The sequence below is a fragment of the Ostrea edulis genome, chromosome 2, assembly GCF_947568905.1.
Source record: "Ostrea edulis chromosome 2, xbOstEdul1.1, whole genome shotgun sequence".
Lineage (NCBI taxonomy): Eukaryota > Metazoa > Mollusca > Bivalvia > Ostreida > Ostreidae > Ostrea > Ostrea edulis.
In genome coordinates, this window is record NC_079165.1 from 85,925,525 (window position 1) to 85,950,296 (window position 24,772).

General features: G+C 35.9%; 2 protein-coding genes and 1 non-coding gene across 11 annotated transcripts in view; 2 read left to right on the plus strand and 1 right to left on the minus strand.

Annotated features, from left to right (window-relative positions):
- Positions 1-10,551, minus strand: part of LOC125679065 (protein SCAI-like) — a 42,327-nt gene extending 31,776 nt beyond the window's left edge. The window contains exons 1-2 of one of the 6 annotated variants that reach the window (XM_048917979.2): positions 10,303-10,551; positions 2,369-2,504 (exon numbers count right to left, since the gene is read on the minus strand). In XM_048917979.2, the coding sequence (XP_048773936.1) occupies positions 2,369-2,504; positions 10,303-10,342 (176 nt within the window). In that variant the 5' untranslated portion in view covers positions 10,343-10,551. The remainder of the gene's footprint in view (positions 1-2,368; positions 2,505-10,302) is intronic. The other 5 variants (XM_048917975.2, XM_048917976.2, XM_056155277.1 and 2 more) reach the window with 5 other exon arrangements.
- Positions 2,675-24,148, plus strand: LOC125679067 (deoxyhypusine synthase-like). 4 transcript variants are annotated; one of them, XM_048917982.2, is made up of 10 exons: positions 2,678-2,864; positions 8,333-8,378; positions 10,938-11,134; positions 12,027-12,191; positions 12,934-13,152; positions 19,711-19,797; positions 19,958-20,063; positions 21,609-21,712; positions 22,395-22,520; positions 22,723-24,148. In XM_048917982.2, exons 3-10 carry the CDS (start codon positions 10,940-10,942, stop codon positions 22,810-22,812), a joined length of 1,092 nt encoding a protein of 363 aa, XP_048773939.1. In that variant the 5' UTR covers positions 2,678-2,864; positions 8,333-8,378; positions 10,938-10,939; the 3' UTR covers positions 22,813-24,148. The 4 variants fall into 4 exon arrangements, with proteins under 4 accessions (XP_048773937.1, XP_048773939.1, XP_048773940.2 ...); XM_048917980.2 differs by lacking the exon at positions 8,333-8,378 and having other exon boundaries at positions 2,675-2,864; XM_048917983.2 differs by lacking the exons at positions 2,678-2,864; positions 8,333-8,378 and adding an exon at positions 11,720-11,929 and having other exon boundaries at positions 10,996-11,134.
- On the plus strand, positions 12,336-12,402 carry LOC125682622 (small nucleolar RNA U54). Its single transcript, XR_007372628.1, has one exon. It is a non-coding gene; the product is annotated as a small nucleolar RNA U54 (small nucleolar RNA).
- Positions 24,149-24,772: the final 624 nt, after the last annotated feature.

Consider the following 24,772-nt stretch of genomic DNA (forward strand, 5'->3'; position numbering starts at 1 on the left):
TAAGTAACATGTGCTTGTTAAATACTGAAAAGTTGACCAAGTTTACGCAGAAAACGTGATCTCGTTGGACATACAGTGGAACCCCGTTATTACTTTCCCCCTTTATTACGTTAGTCCGCATATTTCAGAGCACAAAACCATTTCTTAACAAACCTATATAAAATAGACCTCGTTATTACGGTGTCCCAAGATGCCGGGACTCGGTATTACGTTGTAAAAATACCGACAAAAACGTAATAAACCCCTAATTATTCAATTGTAATTCTCAAAATAATAAGTCATTCACACCTTTGCTGCCCCAGGCAGTCACCATGTAAATTTCCTGGTCTGCTAGGATAGGGCTACAATTCCATAGGATCTCCGTAATGGTGCAAAATAATTTTATGAATAACCGATAATAAACTCTGTGTATTAGTCCCAAATGTTGTTTACACCAAAAGGAGTACCAACTTTGTGCTCGGGCATGTCTAATAAAGGTGTTTTTCATTGAATATAATGTACAGCATGCAAAATTCTTCGTCTGCTCCGCCATGCTTGTTATCGCGAGATCTCGTAGGTGGATCTAATGAAAAACCTAAATTGACAATCAGCGCGAAAATGTAGTTACTCGAGCCACTTTGACAAAGAAAGGAAAATCATATTGTTGCAGAAAGAATTTACACTCTGCTGTTCGGTTTTTAACTTGATATTAAATTCAAACCTTTTCAATACCGACGAAATAGCTTTCGCCTCCATACTTGTCCATTGATGTAAATACTACCTTATATGGCATATGCAAATGACTTGACAATCGGAAGTTGAAACTTCAGTACATCAAACATGGCGCACAAATATGAATCGAGAAATTAAATTGTTGAAAACAGTAGAATAGAGCCTCACAAATCTTAAGTTGCAGGTTGTAAATTTATGTATTGACTAAGAAACATAGAATATCATTTTATTTACGTAAAGAAAGTCAGGAAATGTTTAGAATGAGCGCAAATGTTGCGGGAGTGAATCACTCCCGCATTTGCACCATTACGGAAATCCAAAGGAGTTGTAGTCCTCTCCCTAAAAAAAAAAAAATCAGAGAGGTCTACATTACTGCAGCTAGATAAACCAGTCTATGTCACATTTGGCACCAATGTTGGGACCCAGGTAATTTCTGATGGATGAGAGTGATTGGGACTCGGGTAACCTCTGGCAGGTGAGAGTGATTACCCCAGAACTTTGCCCCACAGGCACTGGCACTCTGAGAGAGTTGGGATGCCTCTCTCTCTCTGGAGAGGAACAATGTGAAAGTGTTAGATACATGACCTTTCTACTAGCTCTGGCTAGTGCGTTAACTCTTTAGCTCGATCGGCAGAGCACTAGACTGTTGTGTCAGAGGTCCCAGGTTTGACTCTCAGTGGAGGAATAAACCAGTCTCTGTTATACAGATACAGATATACATGTGGCTGTGCTCACTTTGACAGTAGTTTGAACATAAAACAAAATTCTAATATTGAGCGAAAGCACATTTGAGTCACGTGGTTTGCTCTTCATCAGGTAAAAAATTATGAGTATTATCCGTAATGCTTCTGCAAAGATGTCGCCATCACTGCGGTATACTACTTCATGGACAACCCCATAGATAAAACAAATAAATAGTTTGGAAAGTACCACAGACATTAAATTTCAGACAAGCTTTCTCATACCTTTGTACGTTTTGTAAATTTTGTTACTGAGTGATTTGAACAAAAGAAAAAACAAACATCGCAGCTAATATGACATCGCAATGCACTGTTTACATCAACAATGGACTGCATTATACTTCCCACAATTAAAATGAAGAAGCATTTATAAAGTCATGTTGCAAGATATTATGGGTCTTTGTTTGTCTCAACAGTCACACCGAAAAGCATATTATCTTCCATCTCAAACAGAATTTTTGAAAATCATGGTTTTTAAACAGTGACCTCAGATTAAGCCTAATACATGACCTTTAAAGATTTTCCTGACCCTAAGAACATTTCAAGTTATGAATGAATACGTGATTTCGTCCAACAGTATTATTTTTTGTCAGCCATGTTTGGTGGTCTGATATTTTGTCATATACTGTAAATTTTATAAAAGAGGAAAGCTTAGCCATATGTTAACTTTTTGAACAAATAATATTTTTAAGTGATGCGGTGAATATTTAATCACACGCGGCTAATAATTACGAATTTAAACATAACTGTATCATATTACATGTGATTCAAAGCAAATATTACTCAATAACTCATTTCAACTATAACGATATAAGTACAGAGGAAATTCGAATATCGTGTATGAACTTCTATAGGGAAATCATTAACATAATTTATTTGTATTAAATTTCCAGTATGCTGACTGTAAAAGTACAAACCTTAGTCCGTTGAACAATTGCTTTGATTTTTCTAGTAGGTGGCAAAATTCGTTCACAATTTTCTTCTCGTTTTCATCCAAAACTGGAAGGCTAACATCACTTGTCGACATTTTGTTGTGGTAGCATCGCCCACACTCTCCAAACCAGAATGAAAGTACATTAATTATGACATTGAACAAAACAAATATATTGAACAAATATAGTAAATAAGAAATGATTAAATAATTATATTACTTCCTATCTGATGTAAATTTGAAAAAAGGATGCTTCTCTTTATAAAACTGTTAATCTGTATTAGAGAGTTTCATCTGGGTTATTATTGCGCTTTAAGTGAAAAAACGTGTTTCACCATGGAGTGCAATTATCAGCAAAGAAGCGAATGCTATGAATAGTTTGAATAGAAAAGCAGTTATGAGAGGTTCAGAGAGCTTCAGGGACTAGGTGTGGTATTCAGAGGCTGAGACACAAAATTCCCTAAAATCAACATATTATACAGGTAACTCATAACACCAGATCTATTTAACAAGAGTTGGGTCAGTTCAGAAAAGAAGGTATTCTCAGAGTTCTTGAAATTTCTTTTGAAGTGTCAGACATTTAGTCTGACACTGTTTGAAATAGTGTCAGCCCAAACAAAATTTTGTCAGTCCAGGGACCTATATACTAGTTAGTATATCTACTACCAGAAAAAATGCATCACTTTGAGGTTTTTATAAATTTTATTTAAAATCAACTACATTTGTAATTGTATTCAATCTCCATCACACCTATAAGTGCATGAATGATCTTTTAAATACCCCTTTTCAGCATTCTTACACTCTGAATGAATCTTCCTCACTTTCACTATCTGAGTCACTTTCTTGCTCTATTTTTCTCTCCCCCTCCACTACTCTCTTATCCTCCATTTTTCTCTCTATCCTGTACATTCCTCTCAACTTCTTTCTCATCTTCCTCTGCAATCGTTGTAACAACTCTTTCTCTCATTTTTGCCCGGGTGTAGTTGGTCTTTCGTCAGTTGCAACTTTGAGCAGATTGTGTCACCAAGCAGTAGGTAAAACCGCTGCAAACAAAAGCCATTGTCTCCCAGATTGACAGGCGGATTGAAACAATCGGTTTCTCTTCTTGTAGTTCCTCACAACTGATTTCTCACGTTTACGTTTCAATGTGTTGCCGGATTTAGCATCGGTTTGAAAATTTATGGGCCACATAGCCGCCATTTTCCCTGGTAAAAAACAGACTTTGATGCCGATCTTATATCGGCCATCAGGACCGACAATTAAGTAACTTGTGTCGGACATTTACTACTTTTATCGGATAATCCGACACTACCAACATTTTTCAAGAACTCTGTATTCTCTTTAGAGAAGTCGAGAGGCATAGCCTTCATCGACTTCTCTTCGCAAGCATTCATATTTTGATTCTGGAAAATGTGTAAATACCGGAGTCGGTGACGGTTTATGCTTCGACCGACGTTTCGACTCAGATGTGCCTGGATTTACGCATATAAAGACAAGTTAAGTTGTTTTCAAACATTTAACAGTAATGCTCAAAACTGTCACAAGGAAATCAAAACTTGCTTGCTTTTAATCCATTTTCAACATGCTCCTCTTCCGGGTTTATTGCACAACTCTGATTACGTCAGCCTGCTTTTTAAACTGGTTCCCCGCTGATTGATGCTCCACACAAACAACGGGTAAGCAGTACTTTGGTTAGCCCAAATGAGCCGATTTCATTGGTCAGTTGATTGTTATGTCTCACTAGAGAGATTCTGAATGGTAGAGTCATTGTAGCCTAGTTATGACGTCAAAGTCCACTGCGCAACGTTATGAAGTTTCACGCTTCATAGGCCTACTTCACTGTATTCGTAACGTAGTGTAGTCGACTGTGACGTCAAAGTTAGTGTCGTTGTTGTTTTGAAAGGAACTCTCGTTATATGCATGAGATAACTATACAGCCCAAATCCTGGCTGTCAAAAATTGGCGCTTACCTGTTGTACATGAGAGAAGCAAGGTCAACAGGGTACCAGTTTACCTGCTTTTCTCTTAACTGGTCCACTATTGTGACAGCTCTCAAGACCAGTTAACGTAAGCCCGGGACAGAGCATTAAAACATTAGCATTAACGGGGGGTAAAAGCTGTGCATCATTTTGACGCAGTAATTTTTTTCAGGGGGTCAAAAGAATTTTGTGTGTGAAAAACTGAAGATTACACACATATGTGCATTAATGGAAACCCTGCGTGGGCATGGTATAAATTTGCAAAATGCGATGGTATACCGCAGATTTAATCATTACATATTATTCAATTTTTAGTGTTTTTAGTTGGGATTCATTGTACATATAATGAGCAGTTATTAGTTTATTGATTGTAAACTGCATTTGATTTATTCAATTATAAATAATAAGGAAAATATTTTATTTGAATTTATTTTGAAACCAGTAACAGAACAAAAGTTTATTTTGAATATAAAAGTAAGGCCAAAATTAAAAAGGAGTTTGTTTGCCATCACGCGACCGACCCATTTTTAACCCCCCGACTGGAAAGTTTTTAATGACATAATTTCAGCCATGTTTTTTTTCCACTAAACAAAGTTCCTATCCGCGTTGGGTTCATCTTCACAAGTCAATGGTTATTGATTTGTTACCTCGCACCATTCAAAACATGGGTTTGGGACAGGGGATGACGCAATATGCTAAATTTAAATCATCCAATGAGGCCATCATTAAAAAAAATTTTGTTTGATGTACTCCGACCCACATTTTTCAAGTCGGGTAGGTAGGTTGGTATTTTTATTTATTTTTTTGAAAATCAGATTTACAGACAGAATAGAGTTTAGAACATTCATTTTGTACACATTGCATATAATACATGTAAATCTTCCAATGTCTCCTGAAATTTACTCGGGACGTTTTGCATTCGTGACGGATGAGGACCAGTCTACAGTTGTTAATAAATAAATTAACACCCCTTTTTGTTACCACCGGTCGATTCCGACATTCATAATAGCAATCACTTAAACACTTTAATGTGATCCATGAATATCCAAGTGAATTGCATGATGACAGCAATTTACAATAAGTTTTAATATAATTTTAATGTTGTGACGATCGTGTTCATTCGTGTGTCTCAGTTTAAGAGCAAAGTAAAAGTTCACCTATCAAATCGTCATAACATTTAGATAATCCTATATCAAAATAATATGCGTGCCTTTTCAGAAATATAGACCATCAACTTAAGCGCCGACTTGTGGTCCGCCATAATTTTGGTGCACTATCCCATGTGATTTTTTATCTAAATAATATGCATGGCTTACAAACTTTTGTACATAAATACGATCAGGCCTCGACGGGGGAGTTCGTAGCTCCTTGTTCTATCTTGTTGGTAGATAATGTGGTAATTTGGAGCTGTGATGCGGTATATTTGATCGTTTACATAGAAAAATGTTTGAAAAGTTATCAGATTAACAAATGGTCATTATCAAAGTGAAAGTAGAACCGAAAGACGTCCTAAGGACATTTTGATATCAAGAATTCTGTAAAACTAGTGCAAATAATAATAAAAAAATGGCATCAAGTTTAATACTAATTCGAAGAATGTCTATTTTCCAGGGAGCAAATAAAAAAAAATTAAAATTTCCAAGTGCGGAAAAAATGATCGGGTCGGGGCAAATTTCATGGGTCAGTCGGAGTACATCAAACAAATCAATTTTTATTTTAAGCATGAGATTCCTCGTTTAAGATGCAAGTTTGGAAAGAGCAAAAACAGAAAGTAAACAATGGTCTTCGTGGGGTATTTTTCTTAACGTCAAGAACATTGCGTGTTGTTTTTATTTTGTAACGAGGTAACTAATCAATAGCCCTTGACTTGTGAAGATGTGTTTTTTTTAAATTTTGTTCTTTGCGACATTTTGTAAATCACCGCAATTTTAAGCGCTCAAATGATCGATTCGGCACATGGCATACTGGTAGAATTTTATCTATCCGACGAGGCATCATTCGATAATTATGGACACAAACAACAACTATGTCCGATGTAAATGGGTACTCCGAATATTCAAAAATGCCCGCAATTTACCGAAATGCCCCCAGGAATTAGTTTTCGAAATACCACCTAAAAGTATCGAAATTCCCCTTTAATTATATACATTAATGCATATTAAGTTTATATATGTTAATCTTTTATGATAAAACGTTTTTATCTCCCTGAGATCAAAGATCGGGGGGCATATTGTTTTTGTCCTGTCTGTAATTCTGTAAATCTGTCATTCTGTCTGAAACTTTAACCGGATAGAAATGGTTATCGAAATCGGTCGTTCATGTAAGCATTTGTATGATATTGAGTGCAAGTTTAAGAAAAGCGAATAGCACATCATATAAAACAGATACAATATGATTATGGTTTGTAAATCACTACTCGCTAAGATTTTCAAGTGTCCACTATTTTTACTCGCTATTTTTCAAATGTACTCGCAATTTGTGAATATTTCTTGCTAATTCCGAGCCCTGTATTAACAACACAATCAAAACTAGTTCTAATTGTAACGGGGACCGTTACATATGTTCCCCTAACCTCCCCCAATTAAAAAGTGACGTCATTGTAAACCTATAGCAAAAAATCATTTTATTTTAGCCTTTGATTACATGTAGTGCATTTAATATGGTCATTTCAGTACCAAGAAATGAAAGAAAATAATGCACGTGCATACACGAGTATGATTCTGCGCTTTTCTTTATATCATTCAACAGACCTTTGGATCATATACTCACAGTATGAATTTCATAACGTTTCCATCAAATATCAGGAAGTTATAGTGATTTTAAAATCGTCCAATCAGAATTCATCACACGTGCATGCATGTGCTGAGCAGTAGTTTTAACCACAGCAATTTCTAAGGAGTACCAAGACACAACTAGAACCTCAAAATCAAAAGAATTTGATATAAAAAAAAAAAATGTCATCGTCCTTTAAAAAATTAAATTTTGAAAGACGATGCATGCATGTGTGTGTTGGCATTTTTTTACCACCAAAATATAGATACATATATTATCTACCTATGCTGTGAATATCAACTCATTCACTTCATTTGTAAGAGAATTACAGACATTTTAGTATTATCCAATCAAAATGAAGTGCACATGCATGCTCGTGCAGATTGGTAATTTTGACCATGCAGATCAGTTAAAGATCTCAGTACCTACCTTTGTTATGAATATAAAATCAATTTCATGAACAACAAAAAAGTTAAACTGATTACAAAGTTAGTATACGAAAATTGTGATACATGTGCATGCGCGTGCAGACAAAATGAATATCATTTTTCACATCTATAAATGATATATTATCATCCTATTAAGGTTTCATGTCGATCCCTTGTATATTCTGATTTTCCATTTTTTGTACCAAAATTGCAATGCATGTTCATGCGCGTGCATGCACATGCAGACAAAATGACTATCGTTCTGCACGTCTACAAACGCTATACTATCATCCTGGAAAGTTTCATATCAATACCTTTTGTAGTTTCTGAGAATACTCCCGGAGACAAAAGTACCGGAGAAAAATAATAATAACTAGAAATGATCTCTTTGCGAGCAACAAATAGGTCTTCCGTCCAATTTCTGACGAGATAGGATCTTGACTGGGAGAATTCAATTAGTGAAGAACGACTATACATGAAAGAAATAAACACGTACATGTAAGACGCGATTTATCAATTATAAACAATTTTGGTTTTGTTTTATTCACTTTCGAGTATCTTGGGAGTCGAAAAAAACAACTAAAAATTCCACATTGACCGCGTAGGAACCCACACTAAATATTTCTATGAAAAATACTGAGTTTTCGGACAACTTCCGGTTTCGAACAACCAACTTCCAGTGGAAATGGTATGACTTATTACACTCTATTGATTCAGAAGAATGTTATGAGCATTAGAATTTTAAAAAATGAAAAATTACATATTTTTAAGGTACTTCCGGTGGATGACAGAAGTGACGGCAACAAACTCAAAATACGTATGTCACATCTACAAATCACCATCTAACATTCCTGAAAGTTTCAAGACTCAATCTTTGATTATTTATGAGAAAACGCCTAGAGAAAAAACCTGGCAATCATAGATATTTAATGAACGGAAGTGAATTTTGAAATAATATTAATTCACTATACTCTGAAGATGGATAATGTCAATGATATGTGAAAATCATATGAAACACTTGATTTCTAAGCGAGAGATATGATAGCAAAGGAAGACCAATTTTTCGAAGTTTTTCCTCTAAAAAACTGAAAGTTGCTGGTTAAATTTCCGGTAAGTTTAACATTTTCTGAAACTCCGAAAGAGACCTAATTAATCTATGCAAGTTTTGTTTCAAAAGCATAAATTTGAAATTTGATGTTTCTTTTGTTCACTTCCGGTGACGGCCGGAAGTGACGGATCGCAATGGTAAACCTTATTACAGAACTACAAGTCACCATCTATCATCCCTGAAAGTTTCAAGACTCAATATTTAACCGTTTATGAAAAAACCTCTGGACCAAATGTCATTTTAAAAACGGAAAATCGGACGTAACTTGCAACCGGAAGTAAATTTTGAAATAATATTAAAGGAAACCCTAGAGATGGATAATGTCAATAATATCTGTAAATATCGTATCAAAAAACTTGATAAATAAGCAAGATATACGAGGACAAACAATAACCAATTTTTCGAAGTTTTTCTCTAAAAACCGGAAGTTGCTGGTTAAACTTCCGGTAAGTCTAACATTTTCTGAAACACCGAAAGAGACCTAATTAAACTATGCAAGTTTTGTTTCAAAAACATAAATTTGAAATTTGACGTTTCTTTTGTTCACTTCCGGTGGTGGCCGGAAGTGACGGATCGCAATGATAAATGATTACAGAGCTACAGGTCATCATCTATCATCCCTGAAAGTTTCAAGACTCAATCTTTAACTGTTTATGAAAAAACGTCTGTACAAAATGTCATTTTAAAAACGGAAAATCGGACATAACTTGCGACCGGAAGTAAGTTTTCAACAATTGAAAGGGATATATAAACTTCAGATGGCAACGCATCAACCCTGAAAATTTGAAGCAAATTGATCGAGCCATCTCTGAGAAATCTCTGCACAAAATCGGTAAGGAAAAAAAAAAAAGAATAAAAATAATAAAAAGAAAAGTGAAATATCAACAATAGAATAATAGAAGATTCTTCCGCTGAAGACGGAAGGCCCTAATAAGAAGAAACAGAGTAAAAACAATATGTTTCCAAACTTTGTTTGGGGAACATAATAACATTCTGAAATAATCACTTGCCCAATTGGGCATCGGGCAAGTGTGTGTATTGAATTTCACTAGTCCGAACGAACTGGGTTTTCGCTTGCCTCGGGCAATCGGACAACAGTTTTTATGTTGATCCTGTACTATAACCGACACCACCTATTCTGATGCTGTCATTCTCTCAAAAAGCTGAGGGTACAAGTCTCGTGAGTTCTGCAGCCTGGGACTCGTCTCCAATGATGTAGTGAGAATCAAACAAGCCTAGGATGATCTAATATGAAGGCATTCATTCATGATTGATAGGACCAAATGGTATTATAATACGAGGGAAGCACTGCAAGTGACAGATCAAACAAAATGTCAGAGTGACAGTTTTACATCCCCATGGCATGTTGCTACAGTCTGCTAAAGTGATGGAAATTTGGTCATCACCAGATAGAAAGTCACCAAATGTTAGCATTTGTGCCTAGGGAATGTGATGATTATGTTCTGCTGTCAACAGAAACTGATAGTCTGGAGCTGCTTATACTGTTATTAACGATTCCTATTTATACTGCGAAGATAATGTGGTCAGTTTACTCATAGATAATCCTAATGCTCCTCTGTGGGCCCAAATTGGTTAAGTGAATATTCTATTCTAAACCCGTAGACAAACTTACCTGATTTAAATTGACAATCCTTTCGTTGTTGCATTGTCATGATTTGGTGTTAACTCATAGAAACGCTGGAATTCTCGCCATTTGTCTGTCGGTTTGATGGTCCAGACAAATGTTTTATGTCTGCATTGTTTTATCATCCTATAAAAAAGGTACATGGAAAATTGATGTATTGGGGGTTTTGCTAGGGTTTTCTGTACAGGATAGAATAACTAATTGTTTATGACACACAAGAAGTTTAGTTATTGATTTGTAATCCCAGGGGTGGGTGTTGGGGAGAGGTGATGGTTGTAACAGGTACGTCTGCAATTCGCTCTCGGGCCAGAAGAACCTCTCTAGTTACATGATCATCCGACCGCTACAAATGTTATGTATCCATAATCAATGTTTAAATACCAGTATTGATTAGAGTGTTGGTAGAAAGCATAAGTACATTTGTGTATGAAGAACATTTGAAATCAGTTGAAGTATAGTTTGTTTATGTTAGTGGAAGCTTTGACTTGTAACTTTAACATGTAAATTCCCACATGGCTTGAAACTGAGAGGAAATTCAATCATCATCTAAAATGTCACTGTGTAGAATGATTATGTACAGACAGAAAATACTTGTATGAACAATGTTTTGGTACATATTATAGGAATGGGGGATCAGCCACCCAAACTAGCCACGGATGCAGTGCTTGTGAAGAGTGAGAAAATTCCAGAAGAAGTGGGAACTGTGAAGGGATACGATTTCAATGATGGGGTTAATTACCACAAACTGTTACAGTCCTACGCCCGGTCTGGCTTCCAGGCTTCTAACTTTGGCAAGGCAGTAGAGCAGATCAATCAGATGGTAAGCAATCAGTTTTATAATACAGGGGTATGTTCCTATCATGGTCTACTTGTACATCCTACCACCACATCTGACTGTACAGCCTATTGGCACTTCTTCCTGGTACATCCTACCACCACATCTGACTGTACAGCCTATTAGCTCTTCCTCCTGGTACATCATATCACCAAATCCAACTACAGCCTATTGGCACTTCTTCCTGGTACATCCTACTACCACATCCAACTGTACAGCCTATTGGCACTTCCCCCCAAACTCCCCGTCGAGGCCTCATTACGTCACCTACGAATAGACCTCTCCTATGTGACGCACCACAATATACAGATTTGTATATTGTGAGTCCGTGATTATCACGCAGACAAATTACATTAAAGAAGTAGTTTGCAGTTAAAAGTTTGAAGATATTGATATTAAGAGCATAAATATAAAAGTATGGATTTTATTTTAAACATAAAATGATCAAAAGATCATTAAAAAGTAGGGAGACTCTGGTCAAATTATAGTGTAAAGTAATGAATTTGATGTTTACGTTCTTGTTTTGAAAATTGTTTACGTTTGACGTTATGTTTTTTCGTCATTCTACAGTGACGTCACAGTATACGCGGCCTAAGAAATCGCTATCCCATAATGCCTAAGTGGAAGAGTTTGGTTTGTGAGCAAACGAACTCTGGTGGAAGTTTGCACTTCCCCCTGGTACATCCTACTACCACATCCAACTGTACAGCCTATTGGCAGTTCCTCCCGGTACATCCTACTACCACATCCAACTGTACAGCCTATTGGCAGTTCCTCCTGGTACATGCCAGTATCCGTCACAATTCTGTACGCATCTATGCAAGATTTGGAAGCCTTTTTAAATACAAATGTAACCTAATTTAACAATGTGTTTTAGATAGACTGCAAGGTTTCCCCACTACCAGAGCAGATGAGAGACGAGATTAATTTGAACCCTTGTGACAGAGAGAAGTCTAACTGTACCATCTTCCTAGGCTACACATCAAATCTAATATCCTCTGGAGTGAGAGAGACATTTAGATATCTAGCACAGCACAACATGGTTAGCATTGTTCAGTGTTTGTTGTATATTACAGAATCTCTAAAAAAAAAAAGTTCCTAATAGTTATAAAAGTAGGATAGCTTAGTAAAAATGGCTGAAGTGTATTTATATTACTACAAAAATACAGTGTGAAATTACAAGCAAAAGCAGTGATGACAAATTATGTGTATGAAAAATGATGTATAATTCTATACGCTATACTGAGCTTTTGTTTGAGTACAGTGGGTTTTTATATACCCCTGTAATCAGAGATTATTCACAAATATCTTACGGCTAAGTTGAAAACATAATTTTGTCTGATAATGAAATACCAATCACAAGGTCATAAGTATGTATTCAAGTTTTATAAACCGTGGATGTACTTTACATATTACATGTAATTAAGAAAGTCTACAAGAAATGAAAATTAAGAAAATTACAGTGTTTGTAAATTTTTGATCTTAGCTGTTAGAGATTTTGTGAATAGGGCCATTGATCTGTTTATTTGCAAAAAATTATCTTTGGCCATAACTTGAAGGGATGGGGATGGGGCTTTTATATTTCATTGTGTATTCCTTGTGAAGGGACCTCTCTTTTCATGCCAGTATTTGATCTTTAAAAGCATAAGATTAATTGTTCTAGTTACTTTGTAAGAGCTTAGTTAGATGTAATGGATTTTTGTGACAACAGAATCCATAAGTGTATGTTTGAAATGGAAAGTTCCTTGATGTTCAGGTGAAAAAATGCAAAGATTCTTTGATAGGTTGACTGTATAGTGTCAACAGCTGGAGGAATTGAGGAAGACTTCATAAAATGTTTGGCTCCTACATATCTTGGAGACTTTGCCTTGAAAGGAAGTGAACTGCGGGATCGAGGGATAAACAGGATCGGAAACCTGCTAGTGCCAAATGAAAACTACTGCCTGTTTGAGGACTGGCTGATGCCCATTCTGGACAAAATGCTGGAGGAACAGAAAAATGAGGTAGGTGCTCTGAACTTCAGTGTATAGAGATAGGCACTTGGTGAACTTCAGTGTATTGAGGTAGGCACTAGGTGAACTTCAGTGTATTGAGGTAGGCACTAGACAAACTTCAGTGTATTAAGGTAGGCACTAGGTGAACTTCAGTGTATTGAGGTAGGCACAAGGCATACTTCAGTGTATTGAGGTATGCACTAGGCAAACTTAAGTGTATTGAGGTAGACACTAGGCAAACTTCAGTGTATTGAGGTAGGGACTAGGAAAACTTCAGTGTATTAAGGTAGGCAGTAGGCAAACTTCAGTCTGTTAAGGTAGGCACTAGGCAAACTTCAGTGCATTGATGTAGGCACTAGGAAAACTTCAGTGTATTAAGGTAGGCACTAGACAAACTTCAGTGTAATAAGGTAGGCACTAGGCAAACTTCAGTGTATTAAGGTAGGCACACAGCAAACTTCAGTGTATTGAGGTAGGCACATTGTGAACTTCAATGTATTGAGCTAGGCATACTTCAGTGTATTGAGGTAGGCACTAGGAAAACTTCATTGTATTGAGGTAGGCACTAGGAAAACTTCAGTGTGTTAGGTAGGCACTAGGTGAACTGCGGTGTATTGAGTTAGGCACCAGACAAACTTCAGTGTATTGAGGTAAGTACAAGGTCAACTTTGGTGTGTGTCGACTGTCAATCTAAAGCCAAATGGATTGCCCTTACAACTTAACATCCTGATTTTTCCCTTTACATGTTTTTGAGTAGATTTGCCTAAAGTATTACATTTATTTTGATCAGCACAAAAGCTATGATGATACACAGTAAAAGAATCAATCGTGTTTGATACTATACGCTATACTGAGCTTTTGTATTGGTAATTGGGACGAGACAATGTATACATGCAGCAATAGAATACTAGTCATGATATAATACACATCTCAGTGCTCCAAGTTGCAAGTAAAACGGTCGCATTTACGACCAGAAAATCAATTTTGCAACTAGAGATTATATTTAAGTCGCATTTTGCGAGTGGAAAAAATTGGGCATCCAGTAAAATTTTGTAATCGGGATCGGAAGTCTGAATAATTATTTTTCAGTCTCGGTCAAAACAGCGTTTGAAAGCAATCAAGATGCCAGTAAAACAAGGGTTAAGGCACTTGGTTTAGACTTTGTAAAAAGTAGAAGCCTCGGCCTAGTACATGTAACGAAGAAATTCAAGAATCACACGGAGAAAGTTTTGCATTTAAAGATGACGTAGCTGTGTCTAAAGAAAAATGCAAAAGTAAAGGAAGAACCCCAGTCTTGGGAAGGAATTTTCGTGGTTGATATACAGAAATTGCAAAATGTTTTGCAGAATTTGTGAGGCCAATCAGCCAGCAACGTCCACCATTTCTGGAAACCCATTGTCCGATTTCACCACGACTTGGTGTACATCTTTCAAATGTGGAAGTGTGACTATTCACAGTAACAGTAAGAGACACGTCCTGTCCGTGACTGCATTATTAGCAGTAAGTCGAGCGGGGCAACTGTTGTTGCTAATTTTCACAGACAATTACAAACTCGGGATGTAGTGTTCTTATTGATGCTGGTACTGATTGTTCAGCAAAAGATCCAACAAAAGTAGAAGCTCTTATTCGAATAAGCAGTGAAGGCCCACTTATTAAGACTTTGAAGCAAATCCTTGTTTGGAACGCTGGGTTTTCTTCCCCAGAAGCGTACTGTAAAATATACAGGATGGCACAATGTAATACAACTTTTGCCAGAGGAAATGCTTGACTTGTTAGCATCCAGCTATTTCACAGCACATTTCTATTCAGTTTAAAAATAAAACAAACAAAATGCATACATGGGTGTAGATTTTTTTCTTGAAAGATATTCAAATTTTAAAAAAAGAACTTGTAGGTCTTATTTACAAAATCTTTTACCATGGCGAGTAGAAATTTTGAACATGCCGACTAGAAATTTGAAAATGGCGACCAGAAATATTACTAGGTCACCATTTTGCGACCTGATAGCAGATGTGACTTGGAGCACTGCATCTCCATACAAACAATGAATGATATAATTAAAACAATTTAACATTTATTTCATTTCTGTAGCCATAATTTACATGTGATTGATACATTTGGATTTCAATTTCATCTGCTACTACCAGTGTGCACACTATTTTATGACAAGAAAGGAAAATGTTGATTTGATATATTTATATTAATGTATATCAATTATCGTTGTCTTTAGATTTATGACATTTTAACTTGTGTTAATGGTTTTTAGGATAATTTGAGTATAATTTATTGAGATTTAATGTTTTAAATGGAAAAATGTAACTGTTCAGGTAAGTCATGTGGTCCATGGGTCTTTTCTTGGTTGTTGTTTTTAGCTCACCTGAGCTGAAAGCTCAATGAGCTATTCTGATAACCTTTTTGTCTGTAGTCTGTCCATCCAGTCTCTCCATAAACTTTTCACATTTTCATCTTCTTCTCCAGAACTACTGGGCCAATATCAACCATATTTATCCATGGGTAAAGGGAATTCAAGTTTGTTCAAATGAAGTGCCATGCCCCCTTCAAAGGGGAGATAATAACGAAAGTGCAAAAATAGGGTGGGGTCATTTAAAAATCTTCTTAAGAACCATTGGGCCAGGAAAGTTGAAATTTACATGAAAGCTTCCTAAAGTAGTGCAAATTTAAGATAGTTAAAATCATAGCCCCCAGAGGTAGGGTGGGGCCACAATTTTGGATCAAAATTTTACATGTGAATATATAAGGAAAATCTTTTAAAATCTTCTAAAGAACCGCTGGGCCAGGAAAGTTCAAATTTGCATGCCACCTTTCTGACATAGTGCAGATTCAAGATTGTTAAAATCATTGTCCCCGGGGGTAGGGTGGGACCACAATATGGGATATCAGTTTTAAATACAAATATGTAGGGAAAATCTCTAAAAAATCTTTTCAAGAGCCACTGGGCCAGGAAAATTTACATGATATAGTGCAGATTCAAGTTTGTTCAAATCATGGCCCCCGGGGATGGGAAGGGGCAACAATAGGGGATCAAAGTTTTAAATACAAATATATAGGAAAAATCTTTAAAAATCTTCTTCTCAAGAACTACTGGGCGAGGAATGTTCAAATTTATGTGGCATCTCTCTGACATAATAGAGATTCAAGTTTGTTAAAATCATGGCTCCTGGGTTAGGATGAGGCCAAAATAGGAGATAAATTTTTACATAGAAATATGTAGGGAAATTTTTTAAAAATCTTCTCAAGAACCAATGGGCCAGAGAAGTTTACATTTACTAGGGCTGAAAAGATTCACCAAAATATTGATACTGTTCAATATGAATGCTCGATTCATTGCCTTGATTTTCGGTTCGATACGTTTATTACAAACTGATTCAGTAAAATACATCAGACTTGGCCTGTACTTAACCATTTTACCTGCATGAGGGACAACATTGCATCCGATAATGGTTAGACTGTTGTTAGCCTCGAGTCTGACAAAAACAATAATGAACTGAATCAGTTCAAACTACAGAGACAACAGGCATCTTACAATTCAGCGGTTTGGATACATTTTGCTTTTAAAATTATGATTGTGAATCTGGTAATTAAATTTTTGTTCAATGTTGTTATTGCTTTCTTCTGTAAATTGTATCATATTGAAAGTATTGAATCATAGCATAAGTATTGCAATATATATTATATTGTGTAGGGGGCGTATTGTTTCAGCCCAAACATTTACATGATAGCTTCCTCTCTTAGTGCAGATTCAAGTTAGTAAAAATCATGGCCCTTGGGGTTAGATTGGGGGTGGCCCCAAAGAGAGATCATAGTTTTAGAGATGCGAATATATAAGGAAAATCTTTGAATATGGGGCAAGGTGACACAGGTGAGTGATGTGGTCCATGGTCCTTTTTTTTGTTCATGTCTATATAGTTTTTTTCCAGTGGATTTGCCCTAAGTATTACATTTATTTTGATCAGCACAAAAGCTATGATGATACACAGTAAAAGAATCAATCATGTTTGATACTATACGCTATACTGAGCTTTTGTATTGGTAATTGGGACGAGACAATGTATACATGCAGCAATAGAATACTAGTCATGATATAATACACATCTCCATACAAACAATGAATGATATAATTCAAACAATTCAACATTTATTTCATTTCTGTAGCAGTAAATTAGATGAGACTGATGCATTCGGATTTCAATTTCATCTGCTACTACCAGTGTGCGCACTATTTTATGACAAGAAAGGAAAATGTTGATATGGATATATTTATATTAATGTATATCAATTATCGTTGTCTTTAGATTTATGAAATTTTAACTTGTGTTAATAGTTTTTAGGATAATTTGAGTATATTTTATTGAGATTTAATGTTTTAAATGGAAAAATATAACTGTTCAGGTGAGTCATGTGGCCCATGGGCCTTTCCTTGGTTGTTGTTTTTAGCTCACCTGAGCTGAAAGCTTATTGAGCTTTCTGATGACCTTTTGTCTGTAGTCTGTCCATCCAATCTCTCCATAATCTTGTCATGTTTTCATCTTCACCAGAACCACTGGGCCAGTTTCAACCAAACTTGGTACAAATCATCCATGGGTAAAGGGGATTCAAGTTTGTTCAAATGTTCAAATAAAGGGCCATGCCCCCTTCAAAGGGGAGATAATCACAAAAAATGCAAATACAGGGTGGGGTCATTTAAAAATCTTCTCAAGAACCATTGGGCCAGGAAAGTTGAAATTTACATGATGAAAGCTTCTTAACCCCAGGGGGTAGCAGATTTCTTGAAATTCCTTTTGAAGTGTCACTTGGTCTGACACTGTTAGATGTAGTGTAAGCCCAAACAAAATTTTGTCAGTCCAGAAAAAAAATGCATCGCTTTTGAGGTTTTTATAAATTTTATTTATAATAAACTAATTGTATTCAATCTCCATCTCAGCTATAAGTTAATAAATTCTTCTTTCATACTCTTTCTCATCTTGCTCACACTGAATCTTTCTCACTCTCACTATCTGAGCTACTTTCCTGCTCTACTTCTCTATCATCCTCCACTTCTCTCTCACCCTCCACTTTTCTCTCTATCCTGTCTATCCCTCTCAACTTCTTTCTCATCTTCCTCTGCAATCGTTTTAACTACTCTTTCTCTCACTTTGGCCCTAGTGTAGTTGGTCTTTCAACTTTGAGCAGATGGTGTCACCTAGCAGTAGGTAAAACTGCATCAAACAGAAGCCATTGTCTCCCAGCCTGCCAGGTGGATTGAAACAATCGGTTTCTTTTCTCCTCGTAGTTCCTCACCAGATTACTTGCGTTTACATTTCAATGCCTTGCCAGATTTAGCATCGGATTGAAAATTTATGGGCCACATGGCTGCCATTTTTATACGGCCCGTCTTTAGACGGGACATATTATGGTACAGCGATGTCTGTACGTACGTCTGTTCAGGGTTTTCTCTTTATAATTTCATTTCCCTTTCACATATCATGCTGAAACTTGCTGTGTAGCTTCTTTGTGGGTCACTCTAGATCATACTGCAATTTTGATCCATTTCGACCTTTTTTCCAGGAGTTTTGCCCCTTTATTTGGAAATTATTATATGGAGGGTACATAATTTGTCCGCCCTACTCCTCCCACAGTTTTCAAGTGAGAGCTTTCTTATTTTGTGGAGTGTTTGTATGGGTATTGAAGATGTGCATGTGGGATGGATTTTGATTTTCTACAATTTTTGAGAAAATTACAGGTTGTTGAACTTAGTCTATTTGGAAATTAATTCTGGGGAAGAAGTTTGATTTTGGTCCATTTTGAGGACTCTTTGTTCATATGAAAGTTTGTCACAGCCTCATGATGGCTGATACTACCTGAAGCAAAGTTATACAAATTATAGCACAAGAAAAACACCCTATGTAAGCATTTCACAGGCGTATTATGTACCATTTGCGGTACTCTTATTCCCAGTAAAAAACAGACTTCGATCCCGCTCTTATATCGGCCATCAGGACCGACAATTAAGTAACTTATGTTGGACATTTACTAATTTTATCGGATAATCCAACATTACCGACACTTTTCATGAACTCTGGGTAGGGTGGGGCCACAATTGGGGATCAAATTTTTGCATGCAAATATAAAGGGAAAATCTTATCTTCTAAAGAACCACTAGGCCAAGAAAGTTCAAATTTGCATGCCACCTGCCTTGCATAGTGTAGATTCAAGTTTGTTTACATTATGGTCCCCGGGGTTAGGTTGGGGCCACAATAGAGATCAAAGATTTAGAGCTGCGAATATATAGGAAAAATCTTTAAATATGGTCAAAGTGACTCTGGTGAGCAATGTGGCCCATGGCTTCTTGTTTGTTCATGTTTACATATTTTTTAGTGGATTTGCCCTAAGTATTACATTTATTTTGATTAGCACAAAAGCTATGATGATACACAGTAAAAGAATCAATCATGTTTGATGCTATACGCTATACTGAGCCTTTGTGTTTGTAATAAAATCGCTGATGGTGTCCCATGCCTCTGGTTACAGTGGGGAAAACGTCACTTTTATACAATTTGACTATTTCAGGGAATTGTGTGGACCCCGAGTAAGATGATAGCCAGACTAGGGAAGGAGATCGATCACCCAGACTCGGTCTACTATTGGGCCCAAAAGGTAAGACTTGTTCAGAATTCCACACATCATCATTGCTAAATGGTTTTTTAAACAAAATTACTTATTTCTTTTCAAAAGTAATGATATTCTTCTCCTTAAAAACAGAATATTATGATGTGTTTTGAAATGGACAATAGTATCAATGAGTTTAATGTTTCAGAACAACATTCCAGTATTTAGTCCAGCCCTGACCGATGGTTCTATTGGAGACATGATTTACTTCCACTCATTCAAAAACCCCGGACTGGTGTTGGACATTGTCGAAGGTAAACTATTAGTTTTAGAACCCCGGACTGGTGTTAACATTGCTGAAGGTAAACTATTAGTTTTAGAACCCCGGACTGGTGTTAGCATTGTTGAAGGTAAAATATTAGTTTTATAACTCCAGACTGATGTTGGACATGGTTAGGGTTGCACAATAATATCAATGTTCCTGTGTATTGCGGTTCGTTAATAAAAAATATCGTATTGTGATACGTTTTTTCAGTAGCGATATACCAGCAAAATGCTTGGTCTCGGAATTAAGTTACAAGCTCAGGATTCCGAAAGTAAAATCGCATAATGTACCACTGGCAAGTGCGATATTGTGATGATGGCTTTACTATATTTCACAGAGAAGAAAAAGAAATCCGTGATTTATTCACTGTAGTTTATTCTTCTTACCAACTTCTTAAATTGTATATTGCCAACTTTAAATGAATATTACTTTTATATTATGGTATATAAAGGAAAGCGATTTCAGGCAATTTTCTCACATCCTGCATTTTAAAACATACATAAAACTGACAAACATGTTCCAGTATTTGAAACTCAAAATTGCGCATAATCCTTCATTTTTGGAGGAGGGGGATTTATTAAAGGTGATGCCATACCCCCATATGAGAAAAACCAGTTATGGAGATGTACTACAAGAAAGCCCTAAAGAATTCAAAATGAGCCTTAAAGAGGGGCTATAGCCATAATGAAATCAATCTAAACATACAAGTGGTATATTTGATAACTACAATTGAGCCAAGCTATTATCAGATTCAAAAAAAAAGCCAGGGTAAATCTCTTGTGTTTGTCACCTGGAATTAAAAAAATAAAACAAAAGCTATTGTCACCAAATACAACCCTGGAATTAAAAAAATAAAACAAAAGCTATTAAATTACTAGCACGTCCTCCAGAGAGGCAAAGACGGGGTTTTTTCTTCTTCTGATCTACGTATTGTTTTATAAATGCAATAAAAATTTAGGGTATAATGCTCAAATCATCAATTATAAATTATCAAATTGCATAATAATTGTAAAGTGCAAATAGACTCCTGATGAGGTGGATTTGCATGCAGCTAAAATTCTATTTATTCATCAATCATATCAATTATTTCACTATTATAATCTCATATCACACCATCCAAACACTTAATTAGTGTAGAGGCAAGTGATTGTTGAGGTACATGGCTGATTGGGGTCATGTGTTTTTTTTTACTTAATAAGATAAGATCATTTTAATATTTAGTGAAAATATTGCAATACAGTTTAAAATATAACAATACAAAATTTCCAGACAATACCCAGCCCTAGATATGGTCAAAGGCAAGTTAAGAACACAAGACTGAGGGTTTAAGCTTCAGAAAGCTTTACTATGGGGGCTTGTGTTCACAAGGACTTCCTTTTCCCACAAGTTCTCATGAATTACCCACTTCTTTATTATTTATTAATATCAGACAATAAATAAAGACCAAATATTTCTGAAATGCTTTTGAATAAACAAAATCCTGATATAGCTGGTGTATATGATCTTATTTACATGAGATTTTTTATTTTTGTAGACATACGACGAGTCAACAGCCAGGCTGTCCATGCTGCCAATACAGGCATGATTATTCTGGGGGGTGGAGTCGTCAAGCATCACATCTGTAATGCTAATCTGATGGTAAGGTTGATATAAATGCAGATCTCGGGGTTTTCATTTGGAAAAAATGTGTATGAACGCAAGATCAGATTGAGAGTTATAATTATATACTTATCTAAAACCAAAAAAAAAATTCGTTGCTGGGTTCTCAGGTCAATTTTGTTAAAAATAGATGAGGTGGGGCATTTTTAAAAAAAAAAATTTTAAGCAGTTCCAGCATAGAGCAAGAATCAGAAAAACCTCCCACAATGTGCCATTTCAGAATAAGCATTGTGCTTTTTTTGTATCGGTACAGATATTAACACCATCACCATGAAATATTTGGAACCGTCAGTCATTTGCAAAATTTTAACTGTTTGCGCAACGTTGGGGTGATCCAAACTTAGTCAAACATTTTACAGACAGGAGTATCTAAAATGCAGTGGAGGATTCTGGATGGGTTACAATGAATTATTTTTTTTAATCAGAAGAGTGTTTGAGAGAAATTTAAGGATATAAATGGTTACTGCGCATTGTTTAAATGTGGGCGAGCCTGGGAAGCAAGTAATTAATTTTTTTTTAGGCCTGATGGTCTCGGAGTAATTAGTCAAACTGCCAAGTTGAAACTACTCAGATACAAAACTCTGCATACATGCCTCAATATTGAATAAGTACTAATATTAGTTCGCCTTTCTGATTTCTTTTTTTTTTTTTTTTTTTACAGAGAAATGGGGCTGATTTTAGTGTGTTTGTGAATACAGCTGCTGAATTTGACGGCAGTGATGCTGGAGCGAGTCCTGATGAAGCCGTGTCGTGGGGGAAGATCAAGAAAACGGCTAAACCAGTCAAAGTTAGTGTCATCACTGCTCTTTAATCTCAATGTATATTTCAAAAGTTTTGATAGATGATGAATTTTAAAATGAGTGAAAACGATTGGCCTATTTTCTGTATAAAATTTTGGGTAATTTTAAGAGGCTATTAATTTTGGTCAAGCAAATGGTTTTTAAAGTTGTGAAAAACTCAGTGTGAATATTGTTTTGTATATTTGCTAGGTGTGTGGTGAGGCAACGTTAATTTTTCCACTGTTGGTAGCAGAAACTTTTGCCAGGAGAGAGAAAGAGTTGACTGCACAGAGAGAGTGAGAAATGAGGACAGTGAAATCGTGTTCTCTTGTAATCATCACAAGCTTACAGTCAGCAGTGGAATAGATCAGATGTTGCCTTGTTAGAGATTGATCTTCACCTACAACTCCCGTAGATGAATGCTTATACTCCGTCACAGAATAAAGTCCGTCTCAGAATGCTTAGTGACTGAAAGTATACTAACAATGCTGGTCCCATGTTGCACTGACCTATAGCTCTAATATCATGTGGAAATCTGACCTTTAGCTCTAATATCATGTGGAAATCTGACCTTTAGCTCTAATATCATGTGGAAATCTGAACTATAGCTCTAATATCATGTGGAAATCTGACCTTTAGCTCTAATATCATGTGGAAATCTGAACTATAGCTCTAATATCATGTGGAAATCTGACCTTTAGCTCTAATATCATGTGGAAATCTGACCTTTAGCTCTAATATCATGTGGAAATCTGACCGATAGCTCTAATATCATGTGGAAATCTGACCGATAGCTCTAATGTCATGTGGAAATCTGATTGATATTGTTAGAGGAATTATAGTTCTCTCTATTTACATGTATCTTTAGATACTGTTCATATATGAAATCCATTAAGAATGTGTTTTGTTGAAGACTTTATCATATTTTATTTTTTATTATATTACTTTGGCTGTGATGGGAATATGCTGTGTTGTAATATGATGTGTTGTTATTGTGACAATAGTAAACATATTGGATGAAGGGGAAGGGAGGATTTCTGCTGTACTGAACAGAACATACTGTGTAGGCCACGCTGCAGGGTTAGGCAGGCCAGAGCATGCTATGTAGGTCATGCTGCAGGACATAAGCATTCTATAACATGTGATGTAGCCCATGCTCCAGAATAAGGCAGGCCAGAGCATGCTATGTAAGTCATGCTGCAGGGCATAGGCATTCTATAACATGTGATGTAGCCCATGCTCCAGAATAAGGCAGGCCAGAGCATGCTATGTAGGTCATGTTGCAGGGCATAGGCATTCTATAACATGTGATGTAGCCCATGCTCCAGAATAAGGCAGGCCAGAGCATGCTGTGTAGGCCATGCTTCAGACAGTCTGACTAAAGCCAGCTCCTTCTAATTCAGTCAGACTGTGCTTCAGAGTAAGGCAGGCCAGAGCATGCTGCAATACTTTGCCCTAGAACTTTGACAGGTCAGAATGAACAAAGTCAGTTTTCATTCCGTTTCTGTGTGCATTATTTGTTAATTGTAAGTGTTAATGCAAGTTGATGGATGTGTCTATAAGTTATTCTAAACTACATGTATCTGTATTTTAAAATTGTTATCATGTTTTCTAAATAAACATTATATTTTTAAAACTGACCTTTTTTTTTTGTCCCCCATAATGTAAAACTCTGATATAGCGAATTTCTGCGGACACTCTATAAAAATTCGCTATACGTTTATAGCGAATTCATAATTTGTACAAGAAAGCGGCAATCGATATACTTGCGTTTGTATTGTCTCTAAGAGAAATTAAGCCTATATATTTTCAAGAAGAAATATTTTTATACAAAAAATATACACATTAATTTATATATGATAATTTATCTTGATTGATTATTACATGTAAGTCACACAAGAACATGTCGAGAGAAAAATATCAACAAAACTATGCGCAATACATACATGTACAAAAAGTCAATTGCAGTTGTCATTTACTTGTTGCTTTACACAAATAAAGGAGTGTACGATAAAATAAATGCAATCAAACTTCAAATTTGATTAACGAGAATAGTAAAACAATACCGACAATATATTTGTTAAACGTATGTGTAAGTATTGTTTTGTGTTAACAACCTTTTTTGAAAAAATACAAACAGAAATTTCGTAATAAGTGTGAATCCTTTATGGCAATGAAAAGCGATTTTTAAAAATCACGAGTTTGAAATGAAAAAAAGAAATTTGATATAAAAGGTGATTTTTACGTTCATTTTTAATTC

Coding starts and splice junctions, on each gene's coding strand:
- LOC125679067 (XM_048917980.2), top strand. CDS start 10,940: ATGGGGGATCAGCCACCCAAACTAGCCACGGATGCAGTGCTTGTGAAG. Junction 21,713..22,394: donor TCTGTAATGCTAATCTGATG/GTAAGGTTGATA, acceptor TTTTTTTTACAG/AGAAATGGGGCTGATTTTAG. Junction 22,521..22,722: donor AAACGGCTAAACCAGTCAAA/GTTAGTGTCATC, acceptor TATATTTGCTAG/GTGTGTGGTGAGGCAACGTT.